At 49.4% G+C, this 12075-nt stretch overlaps 1 protein-coding gene across 2 annotated transcripts; it reads left to right on the forward strand.

Moving 5' to 3' along the window:
- The first annotated feature begins 8882 nt into the window (after positions 1–8882).
- LOC136491436 (F-box/kelch-repeat protein At5g60570-like) lies at positions 8883–12074 on the forward strand. Of its 2 annotated transcripts, XM_066487718.1 has the most exons (3): positions 8883–9013; positions 9152–9251; positions 10449–12074. In XM_066487718.1, the coding sequence occupies exons 2-3, from the start codon at positions 9193–9195 to the stop codon at positions 11806–11808; spliced, it is 1419 nt and encodes a 472-aa protein (XP_066343815.1). In that variant the 5' UTR covers positions 8883–9013; positions 9152–9192; the 3' UTR covers positions 11809–12074. The 2 variants fall into 2 exon arrangements, with proteins under 2 accessions (XP_066343815.1, XP_066343814.1); XM_066487717.1 differs by lacking the exon at positions 8883–9013 and having other exon boundaries at positions 9158–9251; positions 10396–12074.
- The last annotated feature ends 1 nt before the right edge of the window (position 12075 follows it).

The raw sequence follows: 12075 nt of genomic DNA on the forward strand, positions 1-12075 counted from the left end.
TGATGACGCTAACACTCTGACACGTCCGATGGCATTTTGCAGTTCAGCGATCCGCGCGCGTGCATGCTTCGTCTGCCAAACGCAGATGCTGAACCCCGCTTGTCCTAAAAAGGGTCATGCTGATTGTCCTATTTTTGGTTTAATCTTTAACGTTCATTTTAAAAATGAATGTTTGCAATCATGGTAATCGATCGGTCAAGATCAAAAGCAGCATAAATGATTGCAAACATTCATTTTTAAAATGAACGTTAAAGATTACAGAAGAACCCCGCTAGCTTAATTAGTAGCTTCCAACAAAAGCATACAGACCACTGAATGAGGTTCTGTTTGATTGAAATGTATATCTTTGGATGAACTTAGTGGCCATATGGATGTAACTTTCAGTATTTCTCTAGTTTAAAAAAATTGAATGCGACTATGCGAGGCGTCCCAAGTTGATCAAAATGCGAAGCACGTAATATCTCGTTAAACCTCTCGCATGGGAGATTTACATGTTGCCACGTACTCAAGATGTGTTAGTCCCTTTGTACTGGAGCGTAATTAATATTGTACGTAGTTAGCTACATCCTCTCAAGTTTTCCCGTTTGTGGTACCTAGTCTGCAGGTTTCCCTTTGTTATTTCAGTCAAGCAAAGTGAAACTAGCGGCTTTGGGACCGTGGAGAGCATCCTGGGAGCCTGACTGACGCCCATGCTTGAGGACAAGAAGGATGGATTGCGATATTCCCTGTTGTATTCTGTAACTGATTCTTCGTTATTTGGATGATGGGCAATCCCACATTCGGAGTTCTGGTACCGCCTGATCCTTTGGCAGGTCCAACACTTTGTGGGCACGAAACGAAGTGCCAGGCCTGGAAGCTTTCTTGCCTCCGCGCGGCAGTCCCCAAAGAAACTGAAGAAGAACTGGACCTGCAGCAGTGGTATTGACTGTGAGTAGCGATCAGTGGTACCTTTTTTTTTTGAGGGAAGCGATCAGTGGTACCTGGAGGAGGAGGAGTAGCCTTTTAGCTCATCTGCCGCCGCAGCCCGCAGCCCGCAGACCGACGCATGCACGCATTGCATGCTTCGTCTGCCAGACGCAGATGCTGAACCAGAACCAGAGAGGCGATGGATCCAAAATACAGACCTCCTCCTATTTTGCTGTCGCGCGCGGCACATCGTTTTCGTTGGAATTGGAATAAACTCTAGTTATGACCGGCGTTCAGTTGTAGGCAAGGGCAGTATTCAAGTGTCTGCATCAGGGTTGACAAACTTAGGTAGTGAGCAACTGTTGTAGGGAGATGGGGTCTATCGTACTCGTACGTGCCCAAAAGACAACTTAAAGTAGAAGCATGTGGGAAGTAGTACTGATTGGTAGATCTGCAGGGGAGCCGGAGCTAAGGAGGAGTGACCTAACCTAACCTGGTTGGTTTCCCTACACTAAACACTAGGAATTAAGCAGCGGTACGTGGTCTCCACTCCACTCCAGGAAGGCGCCTACTGTAACATCCAACGTAGCAGACCGATGTACCTCTACCTCCTGCGCAGGCACAGGAGACCAGCAGGACTATTCGCTTGAATTTATCAACCGGCTTATTTTTCTCTAGCGTCAAAACAGCTTCGGTCGGCTGATAAGCCAGCTTTAATAGATCGGACTTCTCATGCATGCGCGCGCCCGTCCCCCAGCTCGCGATTTGGGTGGGCGCCGTTCTGGCCCTCTGTTCTTCTGTCTATCTCAGTGTGTGTTTTCTTTTTTAACGTGGGGGAATCTTTGTTTTATTACACAAATGCAGACAAGTACATACGGAACTGTGGCCCTGCTACTCTTTGGTTGGGTTAACGGCCGGCGGGCGGGCGGCGACCCAACGCCGGCCGAATCTTTGCCGCTAGATAGGTAGTAGTAGCAGTAGATCTCAGGTTGGGGGGGTTTTGATTGGGATCCTTTTCTTCCTCATCAGTCATCTCTACCCTCTCCCGGGCCCTCTAGAGTGGCAGCATAATACGCCGGCTGGGTGGTGGCTGCAGTCTGCAGATCTAACGCGGATCCGCATCCACTTGCGGATCTGGAACAAAGGTGGTGTATGCGTGAGCAATGCAACAGGCGAAGGAAAGCCAGCATAGCATGCAAGCGAGAAGTAGCCCAGCCCCTTGTTTGTTAATTAGTAATAAATAAAAGCTTTGATTGATAGCGGCTGGGCGGGGGCGGCACAACACAAAAAGGCGTCCAATCCTTGAGTGGCCGCTTAACGGTTTCGGTTGCGTCATCTGCACGTACTAGTAGCAGATTGGATTTTAGATAATGTAAGGCGCCATTATTAAAGGCGATGATGGGATGACTCCATAAGATGGGATGCGACGACGGGCAGGTTCGCTGGTCTCGCTATCGTCCCGTGGACGCGGTGGCAACCACACACGGGGGGGGAGGGGGGCCGCCGCCTCCGCACCTCTCGCCCTCCTACGCTACGTAGTACGCGGCTACGGACCGCATGGGGCCGCGAATAATTAAGCGCGACCTGGCACTGGCAAGGCTCACATGGGCGGGATTATTAGCGCTGGGTCGCCCACCGCCGCCTGCCACCCCGGCCCCCGCGCACCTACACGAACACGAGTAATGGCCACGCGCCGCCACCACCACACCACCTGGCCTTGCCTGCCTGCCGAGGCCCCGCGCCCCCCGTTCCTTCCTTTCCTTCCCTTCCGCTTCCTCGCTTCGCGGCCAGGGCTGCGGTCACCTCGCTTCCGCTCCGCCTCGTCTCGTGTCGTGCCGTCGTGCGTGCGAAAAGGCAAAAGCCGCTCGTCGTCCGGTCCGGCTGCAGCACGCATGGGCCCCCGCTCCGGCCGGTGAAACGTTCCTGATGGCCGGCTTCGATTTTCGTTTCCTCAGTAGAAAGTTTATTTGTTGCCCGGGCAGATAAGACGGAATCTCGGGGTACTACAGCGCCCGGCCTGTACAAGAGTTGGGCGACGGCAAGTACAGAGCTGTAGCAGCCACTGCTAGACTGAACAGCGGTAGCATCTGCTGGTGTTTGCTTACGGTCTACGGAGTAGTGTGTACCGCGTTTCCCGTGGCAGTTTCTTAAAAGAGAGAAAGCGTAGTAGGCTGGTAGAGCAGCCGTATGCCCGTACGTATAGTATGGTAGGAGTATCTCGGATGGGGCGGGCGGGGTACCGTACAAAGCGACAGCGTAGGGAGGGAGGAGACCGGCCAGAGATGAATAAATAAATAAACCCGGAGCCGGAACCCAAAAAGACGCAAGGGACGGGGAGGCAGCCGCAGCTGAGCTGCGCTGGGTTGGTGGGTGGATCTACCTATACCTATCCCTATCCTATCAGATCAGGGGGCGGGAGGATGAGAGGGGGGCCCAGCACCGGCGCTGTCACCGCCACCAACGCCTCCACCATCCATCACTGCGGGGGCGGGCGAGGCGCGCGCATGCACGCATGTGAGCATCATGTGATGGAACAATTCCATTCCATTTGGACGCACCCTTGCTTTTTTCCACTTGTGGTATCGCCTCTCGGAGCTTGTTTAGATCACCTCTAAATTCCAAGTTTTTTCAATATTTCTTCATCACATCAATTTTTGGATATGTGCATGAAGCATTAAATATAGATAAAAAATAACTAATTGTACAGTTTTGTTGTAAATCACGAGACGAATCTTTTAAGCCTAGTTAGTCCATGATCGAATAAAATTTGTCAAATACAAACGAAACATGCTACAGTTCTAGATTGCAAAAATTTACAATCTAAACGAGGCCTCGCAGTCGCAGACAGAGCAGAGAGCACTCTCTCCCCCTCGTAAAAAGCTACCCAGCCACAGCACCCAGCAGCCACTGCTCCAATTGTGCCGCGCTGTGAGTCCTAATCACTTGACTTATAAGTCATTTTTTTAAATGAATAATATTTTTTTTATAATAAATCAATTAATAATATTTTAGTCATAGCTTATTAGTCAAGCAAATATGACAGTGCTCCTTGTACTGCTACTACCGGAGAGTGGTGGTAGCACTCCTATATGGCTATATACTAGTGGTACTGTAAAGAGGCCGGGTTAGGATCTCGCTGGCTCAGACTATTAATAAAGGAGTTCTTGATTTGAGACGCTAATGCAGGCTAGCCTCGCTTGGCTGATAAGCTATGACTGATAGTACTGTTGACTGATTTATTGTGTGAGAAAAATACTATTCGTTGACTGAAAAAGTACGGTTTATAAGTCAAATAAATAAGGCTGTTATCCATGAGTTATGGCAGGTATCTGCGAGGTGGAAAAGTTTGGTACTGCTTGCTGTCCTGGGTACACCACGTATTTTATGGGTCCTCAGGAAATGGCAGTACCAGTACGCAAGAAGGAGCGATGGGCCGGAGTGGAACGGCAGGAGCGAGCATGCATATGCAAATGTCGCGTTGGGGCCGCCGGCCGGGCCATGCCACAGGAGCCAGTTGTGCGCTCCTATTAGCGGCAACCAGATCTGCACATTTTTTCCATGCAACATTTCTGGCATGATGCGTGTACTTGCACTACCGGGGCCCCGTCGTCGTCGTCGCCGCCCGGCCGGTGGCAGATAGATCGATCGGGGCGGAGCGGAGGATCGGAAGACGAGGTGGGCTTTTCTCTCGGTCGGCCGGTCGGTCGCGCGGCGGACCATGATCTCGACGCGATGGTTCCTTCGGGACTAGGGCGGGGCGGGCCTCGGCAGTTTGGCTGGCTTTGGCTCTTCGCTCGGTCCGGTGTCCGGTCCGCGGGCGCATCACATGACGCACACTCCTGTATGGTTGGGGTTCTTCGATCTGGCTCTCTCTCAATGAAAAGCTAGCGATGGGACAGGTCGCGACTGGTGATACATCCTTGTTACGGCCGCGTTTGGGCCGGACGGAGCGGGCGTACGATTAATCGTTTCTCCTGGGTGCCCGCGGCCGTGCAACAGCAGCAAATACCCCTGCTAGCTGCCTGTAGGCCGGCTGTAGAATTCAATTCCTGCCTGCCAGAAAAACACGCGCGCCTCCGTTTCGAGAGTAACACACAGCAAGGCACCGATGCTCCGTTCGGTGGGAAGTGAGTTCCCGGGGTACAGGTGCAGCAGCAGCCAGCAGTGCGTGCATGTAACGTGAACGAGATCCGGGCATGCATGCATGCACGCATACGGACGCAACAGACGGGGAATTCTCCGGTCCTCACTCCCTGCCCCTTGTACGTACCACCACTCACCACCACGCACGCACGCCACTGCCCCCCGGCCTGACATCACCGGAACGCACTCCTCGCCGTCCAGCCCACCAGAAAAAGGTCCAGAACCCCCCCCGGAGAGTCAAACGGCCGGCCGCTGTAACTTTCACCCAGGGCCCGGCCGGACGGCCGGCAGGGCGGCGACGGCTTCCGTGCTGGGGTCAAAGCAAAGGGCGAGCTCGAATCAAACGTGGCCGGCCGCTTCATTAAACTAGTCCGGAATTCACCTCCCCGCCACCACCGCAAGCGATCGCCGGCCACTCGCGTCGCGAGCCCAGAGCCCTGCCTGTCACCTCCTCGCGCGGCGGCGACTGCTCCTGCTTTGACCGCGGGGGCGGATTAATTAGCGTAGCGAGTGGTGGATTAGGGCGCTGGGAAGGGAAAGGAGGGAGACGTGGGTGCAGGGTAAACAAGCCAGCTTTCCCATTTACCGGGGCGGTAACTTTTCCACCTTGACAAGACAGCAGTCCTTATCCACAACGGACAGCCTGGCACCCGGATTGAATATATGGATGGATGGGAGCCGTATAAAGTTATTAGTACTACTAGTAAAATACTCTGCTGCTCAGGTATTTCTAGAATTTGCTTCAGAGCCAAGATATAAAAGGGAAATGCTGCCCCTGCTCTGCTTCTGCTAGTAGGAGTATTCTATAACTCTCTCCGGTCAAATCACTTTTGATTATGCGTCCCACATTACATTATTATTGCAAAAAGATAACGTATCAATAATGGTCGATGGCAATGCGTTGTCGCTTTTCATTTCTGTCGCGTTTCAACGCGGGGTAAAAATGGTCGTGCTTGCACTGGCCTACACGCCCTTGGCTTTCGGTCATCCGCCACTTTGGTTGGAGATTCTTTCCTAGCCCCGTCCACACCCCCCCCCCCCCCCCCCCCCCCCCCCACACACACACACACCACTCCACGTCCCTGAATCCTAGAGAGAGAGGCCAGCCAGGCGCAAGTACACTGTGAAAAAAACATTCCATTATAGCAACAGGGGAAAAAAAAAGTGGGATGGCAAGCCAAGTACAAGCTCTGCGATGTGTTCGGCTGCTGGATCTATGCAGGTACGTGCGCGCCAGTCCATCTATTATCTACTCGTAGCAGGCAGCGTGCTCATGCGTTGCTACAAAATAACTAATAATTTATACTAAAAATATATGGATCGTACCATAAGATAATAATACTATAAAATTAAATACACATTAAAATAACATCAATCAAAAAGCAAAGTTCGTAAAATTAATATGCTCACGGAGAGCACGGCGTCGTAAGCTCACCGAAGAAGCAATGCCCCGCCATATTTTTGTTGATTCAGATAATTAACAAATAAGCAATACCCCACCATATTTTTTTTGACTATTCACTATTTTTTTAAGAAAACATGTAACGGAGAGACATTGTTGGGTTTTAACTTTTTTTTACATCATCACTAATCCAATTGATGAGAGAGGACCATAATTTTTTTTAAGAAAACAATGTCTATGAATTGTCACATTCTCATAAAACTGAACTGGTTGTCATCTTCCTATTTTTTCAGTAAAATTATCTGAGCTTTATATATATAACCTGAAAACTAAACTGTATGTCATCTTTCTATTTTTTCCGATAAAATTATCTGAACTTCATATTTATAACCTCGACTCAACATGGCCATGCCAAAACATAAAAAGTTACCTTAGTTACAATATCATTATATTAAGCTCAATAGCATGTCAGCTGATTGTGCTCGGCATCAAGCATCAGTGTATCAATGTCAACCATTGACTCATCCTCTAGAGTTTACAAATGTAAGCCATGGCAATAAATTGCAACAATTCAGGGCAAGTTCAGTAAGAACTCCCTCTTTTTCAAGGTTTAACTTTAGTGAGAAATCATCATTCTTTTTCTTGCCTGCCTACATCAGATTGTTCAAAAATAAACAAAGATCAATTCACAGACATTTTGCAGTGCAGAGATAACTTTGTGACCTGGCTTGATGTTGCTGTTATGGAAACACAATTCAGCGAGCGAGGTCTAGAGGTGCAAAGGCCTGATGCCAAACATCTAAATACCATCTAGTGTAATAAAAAATTAGCAAGCCAAAAATTCAGTAGCCATAAAGAAAGTTGACAAGAGAAAAGTATCTAATATATTTTACCAGTAAAGTATCTAACATTGGTACACCAAGCTCATGAATTGAGACTATCAGTAAATAAATAAGGCTCGAGCTACTTAAAACGAGATGGGTACAGACAAAGGGCTAACTATGCTAAAAACAATGGCATCCAAATATGCAGGTACACAATATCGAAAAAATAGATGATTAACTATATAACAAGAACGTTTGCAGCATCATGAACTATTGTTGTGTAACATCATTAACGACGAGCGATGGAGGACGGGCGACGTCAATCGGTCTACATATGCGAAGACAACGGCTCGGGTGCACGACTCAGGTGGTGTCGAGGTAGCGGCGCGGTAGCCGAGAATGATGACTCGGGTGCATGGCGTGGGCAAACGGCGAGGACTACGACGCGGATGTCATGGAGGCGGCAGTGTTTCTAGGTGCACGATGCGGGCAAATGGCGAGGACGACGGCGCGACGTCGTGGAGGCGGTAGTGTGGCGCACGTGGAGGATGACGGCGCGGGCGCACAGACTAGACGATGGAGCAGGTCGTGGAGGGGAGATCGCACGGGGAAGGGAGATCGCACGGGGAGGTGGTCTTGCGGCGATCGATGATGTAGCCATAGGTGCATCCACCGGTAGGCAGACAATAGATGATCCATTGTTGTTGCTTCTCCACTACACGACGAGGAAGAAGCAGGGGCGGCACGATCGTGCAGGGGCCTGAGGAATGTGGCGCGCGACGATCATCTCCGTGCAGCGACCAATGACGCGCTTGAGTCCTACCAAAAAGACGCGTTCGATCGTGCAGCGACGAGCGACGATGGTCTTCTGTATTTGTAGCGCATACAAATCAGGGTCAAGAATTTCATATTTGTGGCACGAGGACGGTATGATCGAGCGTGAGACGTGGGTGATCGCTTTTCTTGTTTGAGGCAATTAGGGTCAAGACTTTCCGTGTTTGTAGCGCATGGAAATCGGGGTCAAAACTTTCTGTATTTGTAGCGCATGCAAATCAGGGTGAAGACTTTCCGTGTTTGTCGCAAGAGGGCGGTGCATGCGGGAGATGTGGGTTTGCAGGCGTGGACAGACGGACAAACTAAAACAAATATCGTACTAAAAAAACATCGAACACTTTGTTCTTTTTAGTTGTAGGAGACTATTATTTGAGATTCTTCCATTTCTGACACAGGATATACATGCATTTTGAATCATCTAAAATCACACAGGTTTTGAATCCCTGCGAGGCTGCGATGGCCGGCCCTTGAGCCGCCAATAGGCACCGTCCAGATCCAACCAATCGGATAAACTTTATTTTTTGTCTCGAAATACGAGGCAGGAGCCGTCCAATGGGAAGGTGACAATTTTTTTAACGCAACTGGCTGATTTTCGAGATAACAGTGGGATTAAGCATGGTAACCGAGGTAACAGTAAAAGCGTAGAAAAGGGTAAAGGTAACTAGTGAGCCATTTGGCACTCCAACAGTCCAACCCCCGGGCTAAGCACATGGGTGTCCCCTCCATATATATATATACACCTTTCCCCCCACCGCTCCAGGCCTCGCCCCCCATGCCCTCCCCGTCTCACTGACGGTGGCCCCCCACCGCCCGACGCCCGCCCGGCCCCGCTCGTCGGCGAGCCCCCCTTCCTTCCTTCCCCCCGCTCCACCGCTGTCCCGGCCAAGAGATCCGGCCGACTCCGGTGAGCTACTGCTCTCGCCGCGCGCGTCCCGGCGGCGCCCGCCGAGCGGGCGGTCGCCACATTTTCGTTCGTTTTTTTTTTGGGCGAGGTGACGGTGACGCGGAGTGTAACCGCTTTCCCCGTGGCCCGTTCTCGCAGGTCGCTCGGAGGCCGGCGAGCCCCGCGTGCTGGGCGCCGGGATGCAGGCGGCCGGCGCCAGCTGGTGGCCCGGATCTCGCCGGCGGCGCGTCTCGGCGAGGTGAGGCGCCTCAATTCTCTCGTGTTCACCTCTTTCGTTTCCGTTCCAAAGCGGGGTGCTGTTTTTTTTTGGTTGTTGTTGTGTGTTAGTATTATTTTTTTTTCCTTTGCTCTTATCGGTTTCAGAGTGTGTGCAAACCGAAACCGTAGTGGTGAGCTGCCAAAGAAACTTAGCTTTTGCTGGTGGCGTAGTTCCTTCTGGTGGAGTGGAGGTCTGGACTCTGGAAACAATGGCAGTGAATTGGTTGGGGAAAGGTGTTTGTTTCCTTTCTTCTTTGGGAGGTGGAGTGGGTTGGAGCCAGAGAGTCCTGATTTTTAGTGCATTTTGTTGTAGAGTAGCCACATGGTATGCGTTGTTTTCTGCTGGTCGATGAGCCGATTTTCAGTTTGAATAGGGTGGTATTTTGACGGCATCTGGTAAATCTTTGCTAGTTTCTTCCGTGTTCGTAGAGTGAAGGCTTTTGGCCTTTGGCCTTGCGTCTGGAACAATAATAATGACTAATGGAATCAGCGGGGGAACATCCGTATATTTATTTTCTTCAGTTTTGAGACAATGGTAACAGAAATGTGCCAAGTGCTCTCCCATCTCCGCATTTCTCTCGCGAAACTTGTTTAAGACTGTATGCGCATTAAGCTTTGTTAAACCAGGAATCAGTCGAGTTAGCATTGTGTTTTTTTTTTTAAATCTTGTGCAGCTGTTTTGTTACAAATGTAGCCTAGTCATGGTAACGACTCATCAAGTGCTTGCTCTTGTGTGATTTATTGGTCGATTGATATGATCTGACTGAATTAGGTGTCTGCCGTGCAGCAGTATTCTTGCTGCCTTGCTTATACTGTTATCAACAACGAAAGAAGAGTAGCTTTACCTCAAAGAAAAATTCTGTGGGAGAGTTTCTTTGAGATTTTTAGCTCTGTAGTTTAGAATTTTAGTTGATTCTGGATACCGCAAAGCTTGAGATCAGCAATGAAGATATGTCTTAGCAAGCGTTCAAATATGAAGTTGAATGTTTTTCTGTGGCCTGGTATCTGCCATGGAAGTATAAGTATCTTGTATCTATTATATACTCTGCTTTTAATCCACAATTCGCGTGAAACTTATCAATGAACGTTATGCATTTTCTGATAGTTTCTCTTGATTTTTCCAGTGTGGGCCTCTGAACTTTCTGACCTTGAGTCCTCGATTTTGTCATAAGATCAGACAAATAATGGAAGAGTTACAAGATTGCAACTCGAAAAGCCTGGTTGCCCTTCCGGGCTCTTTGGTTCTGCATCTCTTTAGGCTGTTTGGCCAGCAGGATCAGAGTTCATGGCAGAAGTACATACTAGCTTACTTTCTGTTGGTCAGGAATGATTACTTCTCTGGGGAGTCGAAGAAACACTCAGATGTGTTCTGTGATATTTCAGAATTAGATTTCTTTCCATATGCTACAGATTTGGATAGTGAAGAACTTGAACTGAAGGAGCAGAAACCTATTTCGAAGGCTCAATCAGGAGGTGATTCAAGTAGCAACAGATCGAATGATTGCTACTTCCCAGGCCTTCATGATGACCTGTCTCAAGACTGCCTTGCTTGGGCAAGCAGATCAGACTACCCTTCCCTTTCTTGTCTGAACAAAAGATTCAATTTGTTAATTAACAGTGGATATCTGTACAAACTGAGAAGGAAATATGGCATCGTTGAGCACTGGGTGTATCTCGCTTGTAGCTTGATGCCCTGGGAAGCATTTGATCCTTCGCGGAAGCGGTGGATGAGGCTCCCGAGAATGCCATGCGACGAGTGCTTCTCCTGTGCAGATAAGGAATCACTTGCCGTCGGAACACAGCTGCTTGTCTTTGGCCGTGAATATACTGGCCTTGCTATTTGGATGTACAACTTACTGACTCGCAGTTGGTCCCCATGCACTCCAATGAATCTGCCCCGCTGCCTTTTTGCCTCGGGAAGCTCAGGTGAGATTGCTATTATTGCTGGTGGGTGTGATAAGAATGGACAGGTGCTGAGATCTGTTGAGTTGTACAACTCAGAGATTGGCCACTGGGAGACTATCCCAGACATGAACCTGCCCAGGCGGCTCTCTTCAGGTTTCTTCATGGATGGCAAGTTTTATGTCATTGGGGGCGTATCGAGTCAGAGGGATTCATTGACTTGTGGGGAGGAATATAACCTTGAAACAAGGACCTGGAGAAGAATACTTGATATGTACCCTGGTGGAACCAGTGCATCTCAATCGCCTCCTCTTGTTGCTGTTGTGAATAACCAGCTCTACGCCGCTGATCAGTCGACAAATGTGGTCAAGAAGTATGACAAGGTAAATAACGCCTGGAACATAGTGAAGCCATTGCCTGTTAGAGCTGACTCATCCAATGGTTGGGGTCTAGCTTTCAAGGCTTGTGGCGATAGATTGCTGGTAATTGGAGGGCATAGAGGACCTCGTGGCGAGGTAATACTGCTGCATTCCTGGTGCCCCGAAGGTGGGGAAGATGGTGCTGACTGGGAGGTTCTCTCGGTGAAGGAACGTGCAGGCGTCTTCGTTTACAACTGTGCAATAATGGGGTGCTGAGTTACCTTTGCTTCAGTACATGCCGCTGGTTTAGCAAGCCAACCAGTTCTTGCTGCCATTTAGCTACCCTTTATAATGACTTGTAATTCAGAAATGACCCCCCCCCCCCCCCCCCCCCCATTTCGTGGAGCTCTCAATTGATGAATGTTTTGTAGAGAGCATAGAGCATTCAGTTCAGTTTACCTGGAACTACTCTTTTTCTGTTAAACTCGTTCAGAATTCTTTGTTCTTGTCCAGTATGAATTTTATGCAGTATTCTTTATTCAC

This window comes from Miscanthus floridulus, chromosome 11 (assembly GCF_019320115.1).
Source record: "Miscanthus floridulus cultivar M001 chromosome 11, ASM1932011v1, whole genome shotgun sequence".
Taxonomy (NCBI): domain Eukaryota; kingdom Viridiplantae; phylum Streptophyta; class Magnoliopsida; order Poales; family Poaceae; genus Miscanthus; species Miscanthus floridulus.

Excerpts from the sequence above, each read along its gene's own strand:
- LOC136491436 (XM_066487718.1), top strand. The coding sequence starts at position 9,193 with ATGCAGGCGGCCGGCGCCAGCTGGTGGCCCGGATCTCGCCGGCGGCGC. Across the intron at positions 9,252-10,448 it reads CGGCGGCGCGTCTCGGCGAG|ACAAATAATGGAAGAGTTAC; the intron begins GTGAGGCGCCTC and ends TCATAAGATCAG.